Source organism: Thunnus thynnus, chromosome 16 (assembly GCF_963924715.1).
Source record: "Thunnus thynnus chromosome 16, fThuThy2.1, whole genome shotgun sequence".
NCBI lineage: Eukaryota > Metazoa > Chordata > Actinopteri > Scombriformes > Scombridae > Thunnus > Thunnus thynnus.
Window position 1 is genome coordinate 11,153,819 of NC_089532.1, and position 27,212 is coordinate 11,181,030.

Consider the following 27,212-nt stretch of genomic DNA (forward strand, 5'->3'; position numbering starts at 1 on the left):
ACTTGCACTAATTTATAGTGTACTATAGCATATTAACATCATTGAACAGTGTATACTCAGCAAATGGTATATTATAGTTAAGGTTATATCTCTAGTCTCTATTCTATTTTTAGTTATTCTATTTATGTTTTCTGTTTGAGCTGTATATAAGTTAGCCTTTATTTGTATTTGTTCTTTTACCTACAATACCGCTATCTATCTATCTATCTATCTATCTATCTATCTATCTATCTGTCTATCGGTCTGTCTGTCTGTCTGTCTATCTATCTATCTATCTATCTATCTATCTATCTATCTATCTATCTATCTATCTATCTATCTATCTATCTATCTATCTATCTATCTATCTATCTATCTATAGATATATATATCTAAGTGGAGTTGCACTGCACAGGGGGGATTATGAGAGGCTAAAGGTAAGACACCAGCATCAGTCCTCAGTGTTCAGGACATGCCCTGACACTTTCTTGTCCTTTGATCTTGCCATGACGTTAGGCTGTGTCGTCTGTACAGAGGTCAGGGCGTGCACTGACACGCCTTAAAGTCAGGACTAGCTGGTAAATAAATGCCTTATTGGCTGAGAAGCAGTCTTAAATGAACTTGAAGGGGTCAGTGTGAACTTAAAACCATCAGGCTGTTTTAGAGAATGTGTTTGTATTTCTGCTCTAGACAAGAGAAATACTATCACAGCCATGTCAACATGGTGTATTCTGTATATTCCAGCTGTAATTAAATCTTTAATGGGTGGAATCAGTATTTATGTATGGTAGTAGATAAAAGGAAATTAAACTTAAAGATGAATGAGAATATTTTTAACATTGGAATACCAGCTACAGCTGCAGAAAACATGGCATGCCATTGTTATCAGTGGTGTGATGTTTGCATGTTTGTTAATTCTGTAGTCTACCTACGTCATAGTGCTGACCTGGGAACATATCCAAACTTGACTCTCTCCTGTCAGACAATGTCTGCCTACGTCACTCGTAACCAATCCAATAACATGTAATCCTCGTCATGAACAATGCACGCAGCAAATGGTACAAAAGGGCTCACACACACACACACACACACACACACACACACACACACACACACACACACACACACTTAGAGACTGTTGTCCTTGTTTGTTATTTGTGAGCTTTGTTTCTGTCAAATCTTAATTTCCTAGCCTTAATCCCTACAGTTTCTGTGAATTTAGCTTGAAGATTAACAATCAACCAAATTTAAATTTAACCCAAAATCTGAAACTAATTCTAGTTTCCAAACATAACACCAGAGCTATAACCATAACCACTTTTGTTTCCCCCTTGTTTCGGTTTTCCACAGAAAAAAAAACAAAAAGAACGAAACAAACAAAAAAACTTCAGAGTACCTCCCTTACACATACACACACACACACACTCTCTCTCGCACTCTTAAAGGACGGGTTCACAATTTTTCCAGTCTGCTTTAAAACAATAGTCAGGTACTCATATGACAGTGGAACAGGTTTTCCTCCTGCTGATACTGGCCATTAAAAGATCCCTTTCAAATACTCTTACAATGGAAGTGATGGAGGAAACAAAATTCTCAGTTTGTTAAATAATGTACTTAAAATGTTATCTAAATCTAATATGATGCACCAGCAGTCACTTAGTTAATTTAAGTGGATATCTTATTTTCTTTGTTTCCTCGGACAGTTTTTCCCTGTTGAGCTGCAGTAGAAGGATAGAAACAGAAACTGCAAATTTGGCACTAAAAATGTTGAAAGATATCTACTTGATTTGACCAATTTGGACTCCTGAAGCTCCACAAAACGAAGCTTCAAAATCCTCAATCACTTATATTGGAAGCACATTATAAAGGGATCTTTTAATGCCCAGTATGAACAGGTGGAATGATTACAGCAAGAAAAACCTGTTTCAGTGTTCATTTGGGCACCTGAATATTGTTTTAGGACAGACATGAAAAATTGTGAACCCATCCTTTAACTGCACCAAAGACAAGTTCATTGCAAGAACATTCTTAAAAGCCGGCATCTCTGTGAGCCTGTATTTTGAGCTAAATGCTACATCAGCACTCAAACATGCTCTAAATGACATTGCTAATGCCAAGCAGTTATAGTGTTTACCATGTTCACCATCTTAGCATGCTAACATTTGCTAATTAGCACTAAACACAAAGTACAGCTGAGGTTGATGGGTAACGTCTTTAGTTTAGCAATATTTAATTATAAAGCAAAGTATTGTCTGAATGGAAACTTTGACTTCATGATGACACTAGATGAAAACAAATATTACCTGCCATGCATGTGATCTAATAGTATTTTGCATTTCATGTTCACTTTCCATTTGTGTTCTGGGAGATACTGTAAGATAAATATTTTATGTATTCATTCCTAATCTTGCAGCTTCTTTATCACCTTTTATTGTACAGTGCTGAAAATTGGAAAACAAATTAGGGTTGGGTTGAACATCTGGAGCCGTTTTATTCTTAAGGGACAAATTGTGACTCTCGTGTTCATGTAAATCACAGTTTCATTTCTGCTTTGCATTGGGATTGAATGCAGCTATAGCAAGGTTGAGGAAACTGTTTGGTGATAGAATACATAGATACATTAATATTTTTGAAATCCATGCATTCAAAATGTGACTTGCAATATGCTTGGGAGCACATTTTAACTAAAAAATAGTGCAGCTTTAAGGAGAAGAAATAATAATTACTTAACTGTAAGTGTCACCGACAAAAACACTTATTATGACTGATCCTTCTCAGAAATATTAATCATAGATGCATTAACTAAAGTACCGTATAGTAGGCATTCTTCACAGAAGACATATTAGGAAAAGCAAAAATGTTATGAATAACACTAATGGTGCCTCTGTTCTATTCAAATGTCCTAGTAAGCCATGACAGTGTGACAATGAGTCAGTGTGCACAATATCAGGACCCTGAAACTGAAGCAGCTAAATGAAATTCAGCCATCATTAATTTGATTATTTACACCTATGCTTTTCCCATTGTGGCATGTCAAAATGTCCTCTGTGTAAAAAGGCCTGTAGTAGGTGCTATGTCAAATAAGTTGATAATGGGTTTGGGTCAATGTAAAAAAAAAACATTTCTTCTTTTAGTATATTTTAGCTTGAAATACAGTACCCAGCAAAGTAAATATACACAAATAAATATGTTAGAATACTCTAAATCTTTCTTTAACAAATGTAGTGTTGTATAGCCATTAAGTCCTGCTGTATAAAATATCAATACCAATATCCAAACTCAATAACTTTCCTCTATTCATTATTATTATTATTATTATTATTATTATTATTATTATTATTATTAGTAGTAGTAGTAGTAGTAGTAGTAGTAGTAGTAGTAGTAGTAGTAGTATCATTGTAATTTTCCACTTTTGAAAATGTACTGTGGTTCTGGGAGGACAGTCTGGTTACATGTATTACTTGGAGTATTCATACTGCCAGTGTTATTTTTTTTTTAGTCATATTTTATTCTAAATGAAATTGAATTTGTGCGCTCTGTGCTCGCTGTTGTGTGACCGAGGTTTTTGTACGACGTCTTAACTGGCTTCAATCACTGTGGAACACGTTTGATGGAGGAACCAAACTCATTGTGACAAGTAAGCGTGATTTATCTGTAATTGTTGAAAATGTGATATTAGACACACTACTGATGTTTGAGCACTCTGACAGTTCAGCCCATGAGAAAAGAAAAGTGTGGTGAGAGAGAAATACAAATGATTTTGGTTTTGTGGAAATTTTATCATCATTTAGAAAAAAAATGTTTTAATACCAATGTATATAAACAAAAAACAGAAGACATTAAAATTACATAAAAAAGAAAAACAAGGGCTCCAATTAGTTTAGGATGTTTATAAATTATTGTTGAACTTTTCAAAGACAAATAAGTATTTTGAAAAAAACTAATTTAAGTAAAAGATAATTTTGTATAAAAGTATAAAACTGTAAATTATTTATACCTATATCTTTTTTCAATGTGAACATCATACTTTATTTCATGATGGCAAAGTTCCAGTTGTTTGTTTTCTTTACGTGTAAATTTCTGCTAATTCTGTTAAATTAATCTTCTATTCATTTTTAATTCAAATCAATCTGAAAGTAACAGCACTGCATAACACGATTTTGTTATGTTTGAATGTGTCAATGAGTTACATTTTAAATTGATAATCAATAATGAACAGAATATACTTCTCAACATATTTCCCAGAAATGTCTATAGAACTTTACTGTTAATAGTCTTTGTTACTTCCATCATTTTTTGTGTCGTTAGATTAAATTCAGTTTTCTTTGATGGATGATTTTTTGAAGCTAACCTTGTCATGTTTTTATATCACACACACAGTTAATCCACAGCATTGTTAACCTCTGTCATGTATCATAACTCAGCTGTCTGTCCTACAGTAGAAGTTAATCTGCTCCTTGTGTGTCTCTGCTCTCCCCTCCAGCTGGCCCCATGATCAGGCCCTCAGTCTCTCTGCTTCCCCCCTCCTCTGAGCAGCTCTCTGGGGGCTCGGCCATACTGGCCCGCCTGCTGACCGGTTGTGTATTTTACATATTGTGGGTATTTTTTGCTTTGTATTAATCTCAGCTGATAGTGAAGTTTGGGGAAAACATTGAGCAGATATTAATAAATCTTTATTATTGTAGATGATGTTATGATGAAATATTGGCAAAAAAAACCTTAAATTTTCACATATTTTACTTTTAACCAATTGTTTGTTTACAAAATTCAGTTGTAAAATTTGTCTGACAAACATTTTAACAGCAAGAAAATAACTTGATCTTTATTCATTATTTTTTAACATTAAAACAGTTGTTAGATTTAAAATATAATGTTGGTTTCTGTAAAACAAATAAATGAGTTTATATTTAGATCCAGTTTTGCTGTAGTTTGTGTTCACAGTTGGTCAGTTTGATGTGGTGAAAAGGAAGTAAAACGAACAGATGACAAAGTTGCAAGAGTAATTATTTACTCTAACACATTATAAAGTAGATAGAGATAGATAAAGCATTACATTTACGCCAAGCCCATGTTGTAAATTGTCTAATTCTTAGTGATTTATGATGATTTGCCACAATAGATTCATTGCTTTAAATGTCAAAATTACAAGTGCAAACACCATTTAGCTTTTTTAACAAAACCCTCAGTTCCTCCCATTTCTCACTGCCTCTCCTCTGTCTGATCACAGTGTCACACACACAGTTAATCCACAGCATTGTTAACCTCTGTCATGTATCATAACTCAGCTGTCTGTCCTACAGTAGAAGTTAATCTGCTCCTTGTGTGTCTCTGCTCTCCCCTCCAGCTGGCCCCACGGTCAGGCCCTCAGTCTCTCTGCTTCCCCCCTCCTCTCAGCAGCTCTCTGGGGGCTCGGCCACGCTGGCCTGCCTGCTGACCGGCTACTCTCCCCAGGGAGCCGTGGTGAGCTGGGAGGTGGACGGTAGAGAGGTGACAGAGGGGGTCCTGAGCAGCTCAGAGGAGGAGAAGAGCGGACGCTACAGCAGCAGCAGCATCCTGAGCCTGAGCCAGGAGCGCTGGATGGAAGGAGAGGTGTACTCCTGCAAGGTCCTCCATCAGGACCACACCCAGACCCAGTCCCTCCACAGGAGCCAGTGTAAGGGCTAGAGGGGCTGGCTGAAGCCCAGGACAGGAGCTGTGTCTGGGGGGAGCAGGAGGAACACACCTGCTCATCTGATCAATATGAGTTTTAATGTTTGGAGAGTAAACTGAAGCTTTGTGTGACAAAGAACAACAACAACTTAGAGAGTAATGTGTGTAGCTCAGCAGCTAGATGTGAGTGTGCTTAATAACTGTCCTGTTCATGATTAATGTTTTTGCTAATAAAGCTTTCACTGATAAATAATATGATGAAGAATATTGGTCTTTTTTCTTATGAAGAGAAGTAAGATGTTTTACAACTTCAATTGATACTATTTATACTCCTCTCTGTGGAAAATGGATAGCTTGGGACTTAAATGACCATAAGAATAACAATTTTAATTGGTAATGAAAGTGAAATAATAAAGTAATGAGAACATGTAAAGAAATCAAGTTCATATCATGACAAAATATTTGAAAAATATATTTTGGAATTAGATTTTCAGTGAGGAAAAAATCATGACTGAAATATGTGATCAGAAAACATTTTTCAGAGCTGGAGTAAATGTGAAAAAAACATGACGTAGTGTCAATAGATGTTTAAAATCTCTAGAAAAATGACAAGAAATAAACTTACTCTATGTAGTGGAGTGAATACATATTTTGTGCTTGGTGAGGTTACTGTCAGCTCTGTGTTCAGTGGTCTGTGTCAGAGTCTCTTCCTCTTCAGCAGCTGCAGTCGGTTCCTGCTGTAACAGCTCAGTGTCTCTGCAGTCTGACTGAGGGAGGTTTTTGTACGACTACAAATCACTGTGTGAACCCTCCACCACTGTGGTAACTCTGACAGTAGTAAACTGCTGCATCTTCAGCCTGAACTCCACTGATGGTCAAAGAGAAGTCAGAGCTGCTTCCACTGCCACTAAACCGAGCTGGTATTCCTGATTCACGTGTGCTTGCAAATTTTATTAGGAGTTTTGGAGTCTGCCCAGATTTCTGTTGATACCAGTACATAGCATCTCGATTACTAGATCTGTAAACAGCCTGGCTGGTTTTACAGGTCAGAGTGACAGTGGATCCTGGAGTAAATGTCACTACTGGAGGTTGAGTCACAGTCACCTGACCGCTGCATCCTGCAGACAGAAACAAATCTTTCATTTATCAGCAGAAATAAATGACAGAAAAGGAAACACATCATGTTTGAAATGTTGCTGAGTGAATGAACCTGTAAAACAGCAGCAGGCCAGCGTCCAGATGAGGATGGTGATGAGAGTCATGGTGGTTGTGCTTTCTGCTGTGTTGACTGACAGATCTGAGTCCTGCAGTGTTGAACTCACAGGACTATAAACCTTCTCAGTTCACTGGAGGATCAGCTGACGATGCAAAGCCTCCTCTCTATGGAAATGATTTCTCTTCTCTCAACAGACTGAAGGCAACATGGGACACAAAATCAGGAGAAATACTGTTTGGATTTACACCATCTATGATCTTAATGGAATAAAATAACTTCTTTTGGAAACAAGTTTGAATATTTACAAGATTTGTTTGAATGGGAGTGGTTGGTATCTATTTACTTATTTTTTTTACATACAAGGTTTCATAAATACACTATATACTCATTCTGTAACATATGATTATTTAGAAATGTTGTGTTTATTTAACATTGTCTCAAATATGTAACATGTTCACAATCTGAATTTGTTTCAGGGCAAATCAACCTGTTTTGTTGTCACTTGTACAAACTTTCAGAAAAATGATGCAAATTGTTTTGATTCAAGAAAAAATTTAAAGCCACATTAATAAAAAAACATTTTGTACATTTGGTTAAGTGTTAGTTATCCAGTTTTAGCAGAAAATAAAGTGACTTTTCAGTGGATTCATTTCTTTAAATCTCAAAATTACGAGTACAAACACCATTTAGCTACACCATATCAGCGGCACCCTGAGCCTCTCTGCAGACCAGTGGAGGAAGGTGGGCTCAGTGAGCTGTGAGGCCAGTCTGAGTGGACAGACCCCCGTCACTCAAACCCTGGACCCTGACCGCTGCTCAGAGTAGAGCTTCAGCAACACTTCCTGTCTGGAAATGATGCTTCTTTTTCTTTGCTAGAGATCTTGATGAAGCTACAGATCTTCTCTGTTCAGCTGTTTCTGCAAGTTTCACGTCTCTCTACTCAGTGTTTTAATGTGCATGTTGCTTTCTAATACTGATCTTCCTTATATTCTGCTTTATGTTCATTACTTTTCAAATGAAACTTAATATTCTGAGTTTCACTCCAAGAGAAATTATTCATACATGTAAAGTGTGAAATGAACATTGAATCATTATTCAATAAAACTGTTGATTATAATGAGTCATTGTCAGTATTTCCTTTAACATATATGAAAAATAACTTCTTAATCATCACAATATCATCATACTTGATATCAAAGTATACCTAATAGTATAGGAGATTGTAGCTCTTTAATTTACTTGTGACAATAATTATAGGTATGAAATCCTTTGGATCCTTAAAATGTTTATTTACCTTTGGGCTGTAGTTGTATCATTTTGTGCAGCTATTGGTAGAAAATCTGTCAAATATTTGTTTCTATCAGTGGCTGAAATTAACAAGAGCTAAATGTTTCCAGTTTACTCATAAAGATATTGAATTAACTGACAAGAATTGAAGTTTTAACTGTAAATGGAAGAGCATCTTTCAGTTTGTTTTACTTTTATTTGGGTTCATTGTGGTTCTGCTTGATGACTCTTGTGTGTCAGAGTCACAGTGTTGTGTTCACTCCACCAGTTATCCTCATCACAGTCTCTTCATCAACCCTCTGCAGCTGCAGCAGGCTGTTTTCACTTCAGTCAAACTGAAGGAGGTTTTTGTACGACTCTAAATCACTGTGTGAACGTGTCACCAGTATGTAAGCCCAGACAGTAGTAATCTCCAACATCTTCAGCCTGAACACCACTGATGGTCAGAGTGTAGCCAGAACCAGATCTACTGCCACTGAATCTAGATGGAGTTCCTGAGTTTAGAGTTGATGCTTGGTATATAAGAAGTTTGGGAGCTTGTCCAGGTTTCTGAAGGTACCAACTGAGATCATCTTCAATATCTGAACTCCCTGTGGCGCTGATGGTCACCGTCCCTCCAAGACTAACAGACTTGAATTTGTCAGTCTGAGTCAGAAATTTGTTGGCAGAAGACTCTGAAATGAAAAATTAAATATGAATCTTGAGTAGAACTTTTACCATCCTTTGGAACGCGAATTTATAACATAAGAGAAGAGAAAAATAGAAAAGACATTTAAGCAAAAGTAAAAGGGAGAACACAGACTGGATTTGCACCAAAACATTTTCAGAATCTCTCACCCTGACTCAGAAAACCCAACATGACCAGCAGAGTTATTGGCGACATCATCCTGATGCAGTTTTCAGTGTGAGTGCATGAAAGCAGTTCAGACTCTCTGTGACACAAGAACTTAAACTCTGAGGAGCAGTGATGCATGAAAGTCATGCAAAATACATTTAAGAAGGCAAACACACACCTGTTGTTGTGAAACAGAAAGAGCAGAAGTGAGGAGGAGTGAGAGATCATCAAAACTTTAAAATTCATTTACAAAACTTTGACGTCATCCTTTTTTTATGTTGCAAATATTCACGTTTTTACATCTTCATATAACTTTGTGTTCATTAACAGGTGTGTGGTGTATGGATTTTCATGAAGGTGAAAATCATTAATTAAATATGTGATTTATTAATGTTCAGAGCTCTGCTGCTGAGGATGAATGTGAAGAGAGCATCATGATGTAATTAGTGATTTAAGTCTTGTTTGCAAAAATCTCTTAAATCAGTCTGAAATAAATTATTTGCCAATATATTGATGTGAATAAGTTTTCTGTGCTTGGTGAGGTTACTGTCAGCTCTGTGTTCAGTGGTCTGTGTCAGAGTCTCTTCCTCTTCAGCAGCTGCAGTCGGTTCCTGCTGTAACAGCTCAGTGTCTCTGCAGTCTGACTGAGGGAGGTTTTTGTACGACTGCAAATCACTGTGTGAAGACATTAGCACTGTTTATTTGATGAATGCTTTGACAGTAGTAAATTGCTGCATCTTCAGTCTGAACTCCACTGATGGTCAAAGTGAAATCAGAGCTTCTTCCACTGCCACTATACCGATCTGGTGTTCTTATATGACGTATGCTCACATGTCTTATTAGGTACTTTGGAGCCTCTCCAGATTTCTGTTGATACCAGAAAATATAATCATCACCGATATTGTTTCTGTAAACAGCCGGGCTGGTTTTACAGGTCAGAGTGACAGTAGATCCTGGAGTAGATGTCACTACTGGAGGTTGAGTCACAGTCAACTGACCGCTGCATCCTGCAGACAGAAACAAATCTTTCATTTATCAGCAGAAATTAATGACAGAAAAGGCAGCACATCATGTTTGAAATGTTGCTGAGTGAATGAACCTGTAAAACAGCAGCAGGCCAGCGTCCAGATGAGGATGGTGATGAGAGTCATGGTGGTTGTGCTTTCTGCTGTGTTGACTGACAGATCTGAGTCCTGCAGTGTTGAACTCACAGGACTATAAACCTTCTCAGTTCACTGGAGGATCAGCTGATGATGCAAAGTGTCAATATGAAAATGCTCCATAATGAGAATGACGAAAATGATGAATTCCGACTTTGGAAGAATAATTGTCACTTATATTCATTTATTTTATTATTGAAATATTGCAAAAGTGCAACTAACATATAGAGATCTGCTTTTATTTTACACAACACTCCATCTATATGCATATTTCCTCTTATTTGATATTTTTTATAAATACTCTTTGAGGTCAGAAATATTTATATGACTATTATTTAGCTGTAGACTTGAGTAATTTCAGTATCTGTCAGTATTATGTTGTGCAAGTTTGTTATATTTGTGCGCTCTGTGTTCGCTGTTGTGTGACGGAGGTTTTTGTACAACGTCTTAACTGGCTTCAACCACTGTGGAACACGTTTGGTGGAGGAACCAAACTCATTGTGACAAGTAAGTGTGATTTATCTGTTAATTGTTGAAAATGTGATATTTGACAATTTCTATAGTCGATGGAGTTACAACTGCTGTTAACTGATGATTTAATTAATAACTGCTTCTCATTAAGAACACAAATAACAAGAGTTCAATACACTGCTGGTGTTACGGCACTCTGACAGTTCAGCCCATGAGAAAAGAAAAGTGTTGAGAGAGAGAAATACAAATGATTTTGGTTTTATGGAGCTTTTTATGATGAAAATTTATTATATTTAAATGCATATAAACAAAAAACAGAAGACATTAAAATTACATAAAAAAGAAAAACAAGGGCTCCAGTTAGTTTAGGATGTTTATAAATTCTTGTTGAACTTTTCAAGACAAATAAACGTTTTGAAAACAACTTAATTTAAGTAAAAGATCATTTTGTGTATTTACACTTATTTAAACTGCAAATTGTCCAAAACCTTTATTTTTAAATTAATGAATTTTTTTTTATATCTGTTTTCAGTATGAACATCATACTATATTTTATGATGGCAAAATTTCAGTTGTTTGTTGTCTGTAATTGTAAATTTCTGCTAATTCTGTTAAATTCATTTTCTATTCATTTTTAATTCCAATCAATCGAAAAGTAACAGCAATGAATAACATGATTTTGATGAGTTTGAATGTGTCAGTGAGTTATATTTTAAATTGATAATCAATCATCTTGAACAGAATATACTTAACAACATATTTCCCGGAAATGTTTATAAAACTTTACTGTTAATAGTCTTTGTTATTCCATCATTTGTTATATAGTTATATGAAATTCAGTTTTCTTTGATGGATGATTTTTAGAAGCTAACCTTGTCATGTCTTTATATGACACACACAGTTAATCCACAGCATTGTTAACCTCTGTCATGTATCATAACTCAGCTGTCTGTCCTACAGTAGAAGTTAATCTGCTCCTTGTGTGTCTCTGCTCTCCCCTCCAGCTGGCCCCACGGTCAGGCCCTCAGTCTCTCTGCTTCCCCCCTACTCTGAGCAGCTCTCTGGGGGCTCGGCCACGCTGGCCTGCCTGCTGACCGGCTGTGTATTTTACATATTGTGGGTATTTTTTGCTTTGTATTAATCTTGGCTGATAGTGAAGTTTGGGGAAAATATTAAGATATTAATAAATCTTTATTATTGTAAATGATGTTATGATGAAATATTGGCAAAAAACCCTTAAATTTTCACATATTTTACTTTTGACCAATTGTTTGTTCACAAAATCCAGTTGTAAAATTTGTCTGACAAACATTTTAACAGCAAGAAAATAACTTGATCTTTATTCATTATTTTTTAACATTAAAACAGTTGTTAGATTTAAAATATGATGTTGGTTTCTGTAAAACAAATAAATGAGTTTATATTTAGATCCAGTTTTGCTGTAGTTTGTGTTCACAGTTGGTTAGTTTGATGTGGTGAAAAGGAAGTAAAACGAACAGATGACAAAGTCTTTAACTGTAATCACACATTAGTGTTTCACCTCTTAACTTTTATATAAACTCATCAAGAAAATCATTGCAAGAGTAATTATTTACTCTAACACATTATAAAGTAGATAGAGATAGATAAAGCATTACATTTACGCCAAGCCCATGTTGTAAATTGTCTAATTCTTAGTGATTTATGATGATTTGCCACAATAGATTCATTGCTTTAAATGACAAAATTACAAGTGCAAACACCATTTAGCTTTTTTAACAAAACCCTCATTTCCTCTCATTTCTCACTGCCTCTCCTCTGTCTGATCACAGTGTCACACACACAGTTAATCCACAGCATTGTTAACCTCTGTCATGTATCATAACTCAGCTGTCTGTCCTACAGTAGAAGTTAATCTGCTCCTTGTGTGTCTCTGCTCTCCCCTCCAGCTGGCCCCATGGTCAGGCCCTCAGTCTCTCTGCTTCCCCCCTCCTCTCAGCAGCTCTCTGGGGGCTCGGCCACGCTGGCCTGCCTGCTGACCGGCTACTCTCCTCAGGGAGCCGTGGTGAGCTGGGAGGTGGACGGTAGACAGGTGACAGAGGGGGTCCTGAGCAGCTCAGAGGAGGAGAAGAGCGGACGCTACAGCAGCAGCAGCATCCTGAGCCTGAGCCAGGAGCGCTGGATGGAAGGAGAGGTGTACTCCTGCAAGGTCCTCCATCAGGACCACAGCCAGACCAAGTCCCTCCACAGGAGCCAGTGTAAGGGCTAGAGGGGCTGGCTGAAGCCCAGGACAGGAGCTGTGTCTGGGGGGAGCAGGAGGAACACACCTGCTCACCTGATCAATATTTAGTTTTAATGTCTGTAGAGTAAACTGAAGCTTTGTGTGACAAAGAACAACAACAACTTAGAGAGTAATGTGTGTAGCTCAGCAGCTAGATGTGAGTGTGCTTAATAACTGTCCTGTTCATGATTAATGTTTTTGCTAATAAAGCTTTCACTGATAAATAATATGATGAAGAATATTGGTCTTTTATCTGATGAGGAGAAGTAAGAAGTTTTACAACTTCAATTGATACAATTTATACTCCTCTCTGTGGAAAATGAATAGTTTGGGACTTAAATGATCATATGAATAACAATTTTAATTGGTAATGAAAGTGAAATAATAAAGTAATGAGAACATGTAAAGAAATCAAGTTTATATCATGACAAAATATTTGAAAAATATATTTTGGGGATTAGATTTAGGAAAAAATCATGACTGAAATATGTGATCAGAAAACCTTTTTTCAGAGCTAGAGTAAATGTGAAAAAAACATGACGTAGTGTCAATAAATGTTTAAAATCTCTAGAAAAATGACAAGAAATAAACTTACTCTATGTAGTGGAGTGAATACATATTTTGTGCTTGGTAAGGTTACTGTCAGCTCTGTGTTCAGTGGTCTGTGTCAGAGTCTCTTCCTCTTCAGCAGCTGCAGTCGGTTCCTGCTGTAACAGCTCAGTGTCTCTGCAGTCTGACTGAGGGAGGTTTTTGTACGACTACAAATCACTGTGTGAACCCTCCACCACTGTGGTAACTCTGACAGTAGTAAACTGCTGCATCTTCAGTCTGAACTCCACTGATGGTCAAAGAGAAGTCAGAGCTGCTTCCACTGCCACTAAACCGAGCTGGTGTTCCTGATTCACGTGTGCTTGCAAATTTTATCAGGAGTTTTGGAGTCTGTCCAGATTTCTGTTGATACCAGTACATAGCATCTCGATTACTAGATCTGTAAACAGCCTGGCTGGTTTTACAGGTCAGAGTGACAGTGGATCCTGGAGTAGATGTCACCACTGGAGGTTGAGTCACAGTCACCTGACCGCTGCATCCTGCAGACAGAAACAAATCTTTCATTTATCAGCAGAAATTAATGACAGAAAAGGAAACACATCATGTTTGAAATGTTGCTGAGTGAATGAACCTGTAAAACAGCAGCAGGCCAGCGTCCAGATGAGGATGGTGATGAGAGTCATGGTGGTTGTGCTTTCTGCTGTGTTGACTGACAGATCTGAGTCCTGCAGTGTTGAACTCACAGGACTATAAACCTTCTCAGTTCACTGGAGGATCAGCTGACGATGCAAAGCCTCCTCTCTATGGAAATGATTTCTCTGCTCTCAACAGACTGAAGGCAACATGGGACACAAAATCAGGAGAAATATTGTTTGGATTTACACCATCTATGATCTTAATGGAATAAAATAACTTCTTTTGGAAACAAGTTTGAGGATTTACAACATTTGTTTGAATGGGAGTGGTTGGTATCTATTTACTTATTTTTTTTACAAACAAGTTTTCACAAATACACTATATACTCATTCTGTAATTTATGATTAATTATATTTATGATTATTTAGAAATGTTGTGTTTATTTAACATTGTCTCAAATATGTAACATGTTTACAATCTGAATTTGTTTCAGGGAAAATCAACCTGTTTTGCTGTCACTTGTACAAACTTTCAGAAAAATGATGCAAATTGTTTTGATTCAAGAAAAAATTTAAAGCCACATCAATAAAAAAACATTTTGTACATTTGGTTAAGTGTTAGTTATCCAGTTTTAGCAGAAAATAAAGTGACTTTTCAGTGGATTCATTTCTTTAAATCTCAAAATTACGAGTACAAACACCATTTAGCTACACCATATCAGCAGCACCCTGAGCCTCTCTGCAGACCAGTGGAGGAAGGTGGGCTCAGTGAGCTGTGAGGCCAGTCTGAGTGGACAGACCCCTGTCACTCAAACCCTGGACCCTGACCACTGCTCAGAGTAGAGCTTCAGCAACACTTCCTGTCTGGAAATGATGCTTCTTTTTCTTTGCTAGAGATCTTGATGAAGCTACAGATCGTCTCTGTTCAGCTGTTTCTGCAAGTTTCACATCTCTCTACTCAGTGTTTTAATGTGCATGTTGCTTTCTAATACTGATCTTCCTTATATTCTGCTTTATGTTCATTACTTTTCAAATGAAACTGAATATTCTTGGTTTCACTCCAAGACAAATTATTCATCATTTAAAATATGACATGAACATTGAACCATTATTCAATAAAACTGTTGATTATAATGAGTCATTGTCAGTATTTCCTTTAACATATATGAAAAATAACTTCTTAATCATCACAATATCATCATACTTGATATCAAAGTATACCTAATAGTATAGGAGATTGTAGCTCTTTAATTTACTTGTGACAATAATTATAGGTATGAAATCCTTTGGATCCTTAAAATGTTTATTTACCTTTGGGCTGTAGTTGTATCATTTTGTGCAGCTATTGGTAGAAAATCTGTCAAATATTTGCTCAATGTTTCCAGTTTACTCATAAAGATATTGAATTAACTGACAAGAATTGAAGTTGTAACTGTAAATGGAAGAGCATCTTTCAGTTTGTTTTACTTTTATTTGGGTTCATTGTGGTTCTGCTTGATGACTCTTGTGTGTCAGAGTCACAGTGTTGTGTTCACTCGACCAGTTATCCTCATCACAGTCTCTTCATCAACCCTCTGCAGCTGCAGCAGGCCGTTTTCACTTCAGTCAAACTGAAGGAGGTTTTTGTACGACTCTAAATCACTGTGTGAACGTGTTACCACTATGGTAGCCCAGACAGTAGTAATCTCCAACATCTTCAGCCTGAACACCACTGATGGTCAGAGTGTAGCCAGAACCAGATCTACTGCCACTGAATCGAGATGGAGTTCCTGAGTTTAGAGTTGATGCTTGGTATATAAGAAGTTTGGGAGCTTGTCCAGGTTTCTGAAGGTACCAACTGAGATCATCTTCAATATCTGAACTCCCTGTGGCGCTGATGGTCACCGTCCCTCCAAGACTAACAGACTTGGATTTGTCAGTCTGAGTCAGAAATTTGTTGGCAGAAGACTCTGAAATGAAAAATTAAATATGAATCTTGAGTAGAACTTTTACCATCCTTTGGAACGCGAATTTATAACATAAGAGAAGAGAAAAATTGAAAAGACATTTAAGCAAAAGTAAAAGGGAGAACACAGACTGGATTTGCACCAAACATTTTCAGAATCTCTCACCCTGACTCAGAAAACCCAACATGACCAGCAGAGTTATTGGCGACATCATCCTGATGCAGTTTTCAGTGTGAGTGCATGAAAGCAGTTCAGACTCTCTGTGACACAAGAACTTAAACTCTGAGGAGCAGTGATGCATGAAAGTCATGCAAAATACATTTAAGAAGGCAAACACACACCTGTTGTTGTGAAACAGAAAGAGCAGAAGTGAGGAGGAGTGAGAGATCATCAAAACTTTAAAATTCATTTACAAAACTTTGACGTCATCCTTTTTTTATGTTGCAAATATTCACGTTTTTACATCTTCATATAACTTTGTGTTCATTAACAGGTGTGTGGTGTCTGGATTTTCATGAGGGTGAAAATCATTAATTAAATATGTGATTTATTAATGTTCAGAGCTCTGCTGCTGAGGATGAATGTGAAGAGAGCATCATGATGTAATTAGTGATTTAAGTCTTGTTTGCAAAAATCTCTTAAATCAGTCTGAAATAAACTATTTGCCAATATATTGATGTGAATAAGTTTTCTGTGCTTGGTGAGGTTACTGTCAGCTCTGTGTTCAGTGGTCTGTGTCAGAGTCTCTTCCTCTTCAGCAGCTGCAGTCGGTTCCTGCTGTAACAGCTCAGTGTCTCTGCAGTCTGACTGAGGGAGGTTTTTGTACGACTGCAAATCACTGTGTGAAGACATTAGCACTGTTTATTTGATGAATGCTTTGACAGTAGTAAATTGCTGCATCTTCAGTCTGAACTCCACTGATGGTCAAAGTGAAATCAGAGCTTCTTCCACTGCCACTATACCGATCTGGTGTTCTTATATGACGTATGCTCACATGTCTTATTAGGTACTTTGGAGCCTCTCCAGATTTCTGTTGATACCAGAAAATATAATCATCACCGATATTGTTTCTGTAAACAGCCGGGCTGGTTTTACAGGTCAGAGTGACAGTGGATCCTGGAGTAGATGTCACTACTGGAGGTTGAGTCACAGTCAACTGACCGCTGCATCCTGCAGACAGAAACAAATCTTTCATTTATCAGCAGAAATTAATGACAGAAAAGGCAACACATCATGTTTGAAATGTTGCTGAGAGAATGAACCTGTAAAACAGCAGCAGGCCAGCGTCCAGATGAGGATGGTGATGAGAGTCATGGCGGTTGTGCTTTCTGCTGTGTTGACTGACAGATCTGAGTCCTGCAGTGTTGAACTCACAGGACTATAAACCTTCTCAGTTCACTGGAGGATCAGCTGATGATGCAAAGTGTCAATATGAAAATGCTCCATAATGAGAATGACGAAAATGATGAATTCCGACTTTGGAAGAATAATTGTCACTTATATTCATTTATTTTATTATTGAAATATTGCAAAAGTGCAACTAACATATAGAGATCTGCTTTTATTTTACACAACACTCCATCTATATGCATATTTCCTCTTATTTGATATTTTTTATAAATACTCTTTGAGGTCAGAAATATTTATATGACTATTATTTAGCTGTAGACTTGAGTAATTTTAGTATCTGTCAGTATTATGTTGTGCAAGTTTGTTATATTTGTGCGCTCTGTGTTCACTGTTGTGTGACGGAGGTTTTTGTACGATGTCTTAACTGGCTTCAACCACTGTGGAACACGTTTGGTGGAGGAACCAAACTCATTGTGACAAGTAAGTGTGATTTATCTGTTAATTGTTGAAAATGTGATATTTGACAATTTCTATAGTCGATGGAGTTACAACTGCTGTTAACTGATGATTTAATTAATAACTGCTTCTCATTAAGAACACAAATAACAAGAGTTCAATACACTGCTGGTGTTACGGCACTCTGACAGTTCAGCCCATGAGAAAAGAAAAGTGTTGAGAGAGAGAAATACAAATGATTTTGGTTTTATGGAGCTTTTTATGATTGTTTGGGAAAATTTATTATATTTAAATGTATATAAACAAAAAAACAGAAGACATTAAAATTACATAAAAAAGAAAAACAAGGGCTCCAATTAGTTTAGGATGTTTATAAATTCTTGTTGAACTTTTCAAGACAAATAAACGTTTTGAAAACAACTTAATTTAAGTAAAAGATCATTTTGTGTATTTACACTTATTTAAACTGCAAATTGTCCAAAACCTTTATTTTTAAATTGATGAAATTTTTTTTATATCTGTTTTCAGTATGAACATCATACTATATTTTATGATAGCAAAGTTTCAGTTGTTTGTTTTCTTTACGTGTAAATTTCTGCTAATTCTGTTAAATTCATTTTCTATTCATTTTTAATTCAAATCAATCCAAAAGTAACAGCAATGAATAACATGATTTTGATGAGTTTGAATGTGTCAGTGAGTTATATTTTAAATTGATAATCAATCATCTTGAACAGAATATACTTAACAACATATTTCCCGGAAATGTTTATAAAACTTTACTGTTAATAGTCTTTGTTATTCCATCATTTGTTATATAGTTACGTGAAATTCAGTTTTCTTTGATGGATGATTTTTAGAAGCTAACCTTGTCATGTCTTTATATGACACACACAGTTAATCCACAGCATTGTTAACCTCTGTCATGTATCATAACTCAGCTGTCTGTCCTACAGTAGAAGTTAATCTGCTCCTTGTGTGTCTCTGCTCTCCCCTCCAGCTGGCCCCATGGTCAGGCCCTCAGTCTCTCTGCTTCCCCCCTCCTCTGAGCAGCTCTCTGGGGGCTCGGCCACGCTGGCCTGCCTGCTGACCGGCTACTCTCCTCAGGGAGCCGTGGTGAGCTGGGAGGTGGACGGTAGAGAGGTGACAGAGGGGGTCCTGAGCAGCTCAGAGGAGGAGAAGAGCGGACGCTACAGCAGCAGCAGCATCCTGAGCCTGAGCCAGGAGCGCTGGATGGAAGGAGAGCTGTACTCCTGCAAGGTCCTCCATCATGACCACAGCCAGATCAAGTCCCTCCACAGGAGCCAGTGTAAGGGCTAGAGGGGCTGGCTGAAGCCCAGGACAGGAGCTGTGTCTGGGGGGAGCAGGAGGAACACACCTGCTCATCTGATCAATATGAGTTTTAATGTCTGTAGAGTAAACTGAAGCTTTGTGTGACAGAGAACAACAACAACTTAGAGAGTAATGTGTGTAGCTCAGCAGCTAGATGTGAGTGTGCTTAATAACTGTCCTGTTGATGATTAATGTTTTTGCTAATAAAGCTTTCACTGATGAATAATATGATGAAGAATATTGGTCTTTTGTCTTATGTAGATTGGTAAGAAATTTTACAACTTTGAAAGTTTATATCATGGTAAAAAATATCGACAATGGCTTTTCTAAATTAGATTTTTGGTGAGAACAAAGTCTACTAAATAAAATATATGATCAGGTAACATTTGTCAGAGCTTTTCTGCTGAGTGTTAATATAAACAAAACATGATGTGGTGTCTTTAGACTTTACAGCTGTGTGTTGAATGTAAATGTGATCTACTTTCATTCTGCATTTCATGTGTCATCTCCTTTTATCTTGAATATGTTGAATATAGTCACATACATTATTTTGTGCGCCTCTAAAGGAGAAATAAATATTTCATTCTCTCATGTCATATCTTTCAACCAGTTTTTTTTACATTTCATTTTCGTAGAAGAATCTAAAATCAGTCATACTGGGTTCAGTTGAACATCTGCAGCTGTTTTATCGTTGGAATATAACCCAACTGTAATGTAAATCAGGACTTTCTCTTCCCCTCTGTCTGATAACTTCCTCTAATTTATTCATGTAGCAAAATTATGGTTTGTTATTACAAGGTCTTTATGGAAACCTTGTGGGAACTAAAACAACTTTGTCAAAAATGGAACACAAAAATAATCCATTAATTAATAGTATTTTCTTGTAAATTATAAAAATATGACAAGAAAAAGTTTGTATTGTGAAGAACGATCCCTGGCAGTGAATTTAATGCAAGAATTATTTTAATATTGTAGATTATCTATGTTCCGGTGTACGGACAGTGCTTCTAAGTGACACTAAGTAAAATATCTAACATTATTCATTTTGTAAAGTTAACATGTAACCAGGTTGAAGAATTCTCTAATTATTCTGGCTTCACACTTGAGACTCAACACCAGGTTGTTCTCAGTGTATCATCTCAATATACTGTGATGATTGTAATATTACATATACTCTGTGTGTATTATATGCTGATTACTATTTTGATATGAACATTATTCTGTAAGACATTTAGTTGTAAGATAAATACATGTAGTGAAGAAAACATATGATATCTCGTGGATTATAAATACTTCAGTGCCAATTTTTTAAATATCTGCTCAGAACTGGAGCGAAAATACTTTGTTACTTTTCGCCTCTGAAACTACAATGTGGTGTTCAGTGAAGCAGTCGTCCATGTGAGAGTCTGCTACAGAAACTCACAGCTGCAACATGTCAAACTATGACTGAAGGAGGTTTTTGTACGACTCTATATCACTGTGTGAACACTGGGCCCCTATATGCTCCCATACAGTAATAATCTCCTGAATCTTCAGCCTGGACTCCACTGATAGTCAGAGTAAATTCAGGTTCAGATCCACTGCTGCTGAAATGACTCGGAGTATCAGATTGACTGCTACTTATTTTATAAAACAGCAGTTTGAGAGGCTGTCCAGGTTTCTGCAGGTACCAGCTGAGATCATCATCAACTCCTGTACTGGCTGAACAGCTCAGAGAGACTGTCTCCCCCAGACTGACAGCCTTTGATGCAGGAGACTGAGTCACAGATGGACTGGCACCTGATCCTGGAAAAAAAGAAATAAAAGTATATTTTTTAAATCATTTTTAAAAACTGCTTTTAAGAAAGTACAGTGTTCAAAAACATGAAATCTGTGTTTTAAAGTGTAATATTAATGGAGCATAATAAACATGTTCAAAGCTTAGTGTTCAGTTTAACACAAGAAAATCACTACATCTTACCATGAAGTCCAAACACCAGCGTGATGAGCAGCGGAGTCAGTAACATCATCATCATCATTAACCTCACTGTCAGAGACACTGCACAGACTGGTCTTAGTGACACGTCTTAAAACTTGTTAAGGAGCAGTGATGCACAGCAGCCATTCAAAACACACATTTCATAGGCAAACACATACCTGTGTATGTGTGAGGAGGGAAAATGTTTGGCAGATTCCAAAGACAATAATCTGTCTGTCAGCACAGTTATATCAGTATCAGAAAAAAAACTGTTATTTCTGCACATTCGCAGAAACATTCTTGGCTTTGCTTGTTGAACAGGCTCCATTATAACAGTTGTATGATCTCACTATAATGTTATCTTAACTGACTTCAGTCATACCAATAAACAACATCAATCTTCTTATCAATATATCTGCTCTATTTTTGCAGGACTCTGTATTAAAACATAATAAACAGCTCAGAGTCAGAATGAACAAATGCAAGTTTATAACACAATTCAGCGTAGCAGCAGGGAGGAGCAGGAGATAAAATATCAACTATAATTATAGCAGAGTGGGGCTTCGACTGAGGACAAGATGAGAGGAGAAATGTTCGAATATAACAACTGAACTGTACTAAAAGTGCTCAGACACTTAAACATTTTGCATGATTTATAATAAGTGTTGCTATATTCTGGTTGTACATTGTTATCTGCATAAATAACCATTATATTTGGGCATATTAAGGGCATTGTTATTGGCTTGTATGTATCAGAGTAAGTGTGAATGATTTGTTTTAATCAAAGTTGTTACTACAGCAGTGGTGAGAACAAGACCGATGGCTCAGGTACAAGAGCAAAATGTTGATTGGCATTCGGGTACTTTAGGTGGTTTGAGCTGAAAAAGTTAGCAGTTAGTCTTGAAATCCAGATTTTCTAATTTGGGGCATAAACAACATTGTTGCAGCTGGATGACCTATTGCTCTAAATTAAGGTCATGGTGATGATGCAGCAATGAAAACTGTGAAAATAGTCTCTGCTCATAACTGAAAATTGTAAAAATCTGAGTTTGAAAAGATAAGTAGCGATGGCATTAAGGTTTGTGCTTGGTGAGGTTACTGTCAGCTCTGTGTTCAGTGGTCTGTGTCAGAGTCTCTTCCTCTTCAGCAGCTGCAGTCGGTTCCTGCTGTAACAGCTCAGTGTCTCTGCAGTCTGACTGAGGGAGGTTTTTGTACGACTACAAATCACTGTGTTAACGGCCAGTCACTGCCTACATTATGGTGACTCTGACAGTAGTAAACTGCTGCATCTTCAGTCTGAACTCCACTGATGGTCAAAGAGAAGTCAGAGCTGCTTCCACTGCCACTAAACCGAGCTGGTGTTCCTGAATGACGTATGCTCACATGTCTTATTAGGAGCTTTGGAGTTTGTCCAGATTTCTGTTGATACCAGTACATGCATTGACCATCACCGCAGTTGGAATAAACAGCCGGGTTGGTTTTACAGGTCAGAGTGACAGTGGATCCTGGAGTAGATGTCACTACTGGAGGTTGAGTCACAGTCACCTGACCGCTGCATCCTGCAGACAGAAACAAATCTTTCATTTATCAGCAGAAATTAATGACAGAAAAGGCAACACATCATGTTTGAAATGTTGCTGAGTGAATGAACCTGTAAAACAGCAGCAGGCCAGCGTCCAGATGAGGATGGTGATGAGAGTCATGGTGGTTGTGCTTTCTGCTGTGTTGACTGACAGATCTGAGTCCTGCAGTGTTGAACTCACAGGACTATAAACCTTCTCAGTTCACTGGAGGATCAGCTGACGATGCAAAGCCTCCTCTCTATGGAAATGATTTCTCTGCTCTCAACAGACTGAAGGCAACGTGGAACACAAAATCAGGAGAAATAATGTTTGGATTTACACCATCTATGATCTTAATGGAAAATAATATTTATAGAACTGCAGTTGAGGATTTATGGAAAAGTTTGTGTTGACAGTGGTTGGTATGATGTGTCTGTTTGTCTACGTTTAATCGACTTACAGGGTTTATTGTAGATATATATTAATATATATCTACAATATATATATATATATATATATATATATATATATATATATATATTTCACTTCTGATTAATATGAGATTGTAAATCTATATTATTATGAAGCATCATGTTAATTTAACCATGTATAACTGTTAACAGATATGAAACTGTGATGACTGTAAAAAGTAGACTGTAATCCTTCTTCTGTCAGATGTAGAAAAGTAAAGAAAATTTAAAGAAATATTCTTGTTACATACAATAATTTCAATCATTATTATTAAAAAAGTGTTGTAGATTTGATAAAGTATAAGTGTTGCTGTGTAATTTTTAAAAAACAGAGTTTTTTAAGTGGATAGATGCTTGTTCACAGTGCAGGAGGTTTTTGTACGGCCACTTAATGAGTTTGTATCACTGTGGAGCACTTTTGGTGGAGGAACCAAACTCATCGTTGACTGTAAGTACCAGAGATTTATTACTTTTTACAAGATATAGAATTTATACCATTTATCAAATATTTCATGACACTGTGATTAAGTTCAGTGTTTGCATGATTTTCTGTTTTTTGTTATTAATCAAACAAGGCTGATCTCACAATCTGAGAAGAAACTTTGCAGAGATCAAAATTCATTCAGTATTTAAGATAATACATTTTTGGATAAAAAAGATAAACATACATTTTCTAATATATTATTTTTACGATGACTTTTAACTTTTATTTAACTTATAAATATTATCTGCATTCAAATGTTTGACAGCAGTAAAAGAAAGAAAGAAAAAAATTATTTATGAAACATCAGTAGTTTTTTTTTTTTTTTTTTTAATTTACTTATTTTGATCATCCAAACTGTTTTTAAAATCTATTGTTGTTTACCATTAATATGATTTTATCAGTTAATGCAGCTCAGCTTTGTGTTCACAGTTCATTTATTTCACATTTAGTGAAAAGGAAGTGAAAGAGACAGATGACAAAGTTTTAACTGTATTCACACGAGTGTTTCACTTCTGTCAGTTTAAACACAAGAAAATAAACAGATATGAAGATCATCATCAATAATTAATATAAATTGACCTTTTTAGTTGCATTTAAATTCAACTCATGTATCTGATTTGATTCTTAGTGTATGAGTGCAACAGCAGCACAAGCTCTAAAGTTTTCCGTCTTTGTCTTTTCTCCCCCCTCTCCTCCCCCTCTCTCTCCTCCAGTGGGTGTGGTGCGGCCCACCCTGACCGTCCTCCCCCCCTCCAGAGAGCAGCTGCAGCAGGGCAGTGCCACACTGGTGTGTCTGTCCAGCGGGGGCTTCCCCTCAGCCTGGAGGCTGGACTGGAAGGTGGGGGGCAGCAGCAGCTCCTCAGGGGTGTCACACGGCCTGGAGGTCCTGGGGAGGGACGGCCACTACAGCCGGAGCAGCACCCTGAGCCTCTCTGCAGACCAGTGGAGGAAGGTGGGCTCAGTGAGCTGTGAGGCCAGTCTGAGTGGACAGACCCCTGTCACTCAAACCCTGGACCCTGACCGCTGCTCAGAGTAGAGCTTCAGCAACACTTCCTGTCTGGAAATGATGCTTCTTTTTCTTTGCTAGAGATCTTGATGAAGCTACAGATCTTCTCTGTTCAGCTGTTTCTGCAAGTTTCACATCTCTCTACTCAGTGTTTTAATGTGCATGTTGCTTTCTAATACTGATCTTCCTTATATTCTGCTTTATGTTCATTACTTTTCAAATGAGACTTAATATTCTTAGTTTCACTCCAAGAGAAACTATTCATACATGTAAAGTGTGAAATGAACATTGAACCATTATTCAATAAAACTGTTGAGTATAATGAGTCAGTGTATTTGTATTTCTTTAAAAAGATATTCGTTATGAAAAATGCCTTCTTGATCATCCAAATATCATCATACATGATAATTAAGTATGCCCAACAGTACAGCAGATGGTTGTTTTCTATTACATTGTGACGTTTGAGTATGAAATCATTTGGAATTTTAAAATTTTAAATAATAAATTGGAAAACTTAATTTCCTTTTGGGCTGCATTAGTGGAAAATCTGTCAAATATTTGTTTTTATCAGTGGCTATACTGGAACAAAAGCTCAGTGTCTCTATCATACTCATACACAGATGGAATTAACTGACAAGAATTTAAGTTTTAACTGTAAATAGAAGAGCATCTGTCAGTTTGTTTCAGTTTTATTTAGGGTCATTGTGGTTCTGCTTGATGACTCTTGTGTGTCAGAGTCACAGTGTTATCTTCACTCCACCAGTTATCCTCATCACAGTCTCTTCATCAACCCTCTGCGGCTGCAGCAGGCTGTTTTCAGTTCAGTCAAACTGAAGAAGGTTTTTGTACTGCTATAAATCATTGTGTGAATGTGGCATCACCATGGTCACCAAGACAGTAGTAATCTCCAACATCTTCAGCCTGAACACTTCTGATGGTCAGAGTGTAGCTAGAATCAGATCTACTGCCACTGAATCGAGATGGAGTTCCTGAGTTTAGAGTTGATGCTTTGTATATTAGAAGTTTGGGAGCTTGTTCAGGTTTCTGAAGGTACCAACTGAGATCACTACGAATGTTTGAACTCCCTGTGGCGCTGATGGTCACCGTCCCTCCAAGACTAACAGACTTGGATTTGTCAGTCTGAGTAAGAAAATTATTGGCAGAAGACTCTGAAATGAGAAAATTAAATATAAACTTCAGAAATCAATGTTTAGATTTGACAGAATGAAGTAACACTTAATATTGTAATATTAATATATTACACCACACTTAATATTTACGCCAAGTATGAACATTTGACAATTTAACCATAAATGCCAAAAATCTCTCACCCTGACTCAGAAAACCCAACATGACCAGCAGAGTTATTGGCAACATCATGCAGTTTTCAGTGTTAGTGCATGAAAACAGTTCAGACTTGCTGTGAACATTCAGAACTTAAATGTCTGGGGAGCAGTGATGCATAAAAGTCATGCAAAGCACACTTAAGCACACCTGTCCTTGTGAAACTGAGAGGAAGAGATGAGGTGGAGTAGGCTACATCTTCCTGTTGACTGATTGCGCAATTGTGGAAACTCTTTGGCTTTCTGTTCCACATCTCTCTGCTAAATCTGTCTTTACAAAGTTCCCTTAAACCCTCTGTACTCATAAATGGATGCAGGGTGCCCTCTGCTGACAGTCCAGGTTCACAGCAACCAAATTTCATAGTTGTTAATGTATTTAAAGCCAAATATGTCCACCTCATGGGGGCACTACAGGAGAGTCAGGAGATCACTGTCAGTATTCTCAGGGGACTTTTAATGAGTATCATTTCATGGCAATCAATTTAATCATTGTTGAGATATTTCAGTCTGGCCCAAAGTGGCTGACTGACATTTCCACGCCACTACATTGACTAACAATTGAAGCTGTTTTTCTGTTCTGAAGCTTGTTTCTTTGCTCCTGATTTTTTTTTACATTTTGCAGTTGTGAGATCTTCATCTGAAAGTCTGTTGCTGAAAGTCCTGTACTTTGACTGAAAGCCCCGAAAACAGCTACTAAATGGACCTTGAGGGGAGATTGTTTCATCTGTTGTTTCAAAGGTCAAGAATTAAATTGAAAACCCTCAATTTTTACTGTAAGCCAACATTTACCAGAAGTCTTTAAACTGCTCAGAAAGTGCTTGAAACTTTAACATCCAAAATTCCACCAAAACTAAGCAAACTCCATCAGCTGACGACTTGTTACATGTATGGTTCAATACTGAGTCTACATCTTCAAAAATTCATTTTAGACACAAAAACAAATCTTTACAGCAGACACTGACACTTGATTTCAGCTGACAACAACTCATTTGTCAGAAACACTGAGGTAAAAAAAAAAAGAAGAAGAAGAAAAAAACACAACAGGCTGCATCATTTTTTCTATTTTTTTAATTTCTATTGTGTCTTAATTGTTTATATTGTAAAATGTCTATATTGTGTAAACAAACTTTTCATTACAAAATAGTGAGATTTGTACCTCAAGTATGTACTACAGTGTATTCTGCAGGAACGAGTCACAGAAAATGCAGCAGGAAAGGTTTCAATGGACTTTATTTTGACAATCTTCCTTGTTTTGTGAGGGGGGG

General features: G+C 37.0%; 3 gene segments (V, D, J or C); all 3 read left to right on the forward strand.

The window, feature by feature from the left end:
- The window catches only part of LOC137199570 (Ig kappa chain V-III region MOPC 63-like), an 89,506-nt gene extending 83,625 nt beyond the window's left edge, over positions 1-5,881 (forward strand). The window contains 2 exon segments of the V gene segment in view: positions 1,553-1,575; positions 5,324-5,881. Coding sequence covers positions 1,553-1,575; positions 5,324-5,643 — 343 coding nt within the window.
- A 6,434-nt stretch (positions 5,882-12,315) lies between these two features.
- Positions 12,316-19,716, forward strand: LOC137200185 (Ig heavy chain C region-like). The segment is given in 3 exon segments: positions 12,316-12,840; positions 17,617-17,817; positions 18,794-19,716. Coding segments are annotated over 3 exon segments (828 nt in total).
- A 2,433-nt stretch (positions 19,717-22,149) lies between these two features.
- Positions 22,150-24,926, forward strand: LOC137200187 (immunoglobulin lambda constant 6-like). The segment is given in 3 exon segments: positions 22,150-22,171; positions 23,479-23,562; positions 24,312-24,926. Coding segments are annotated over 3 exon segments (429 nt in total).
- The last annotated feature ends 2,286 nt before the right edge of the window (positions 24,927-27,212 follow it).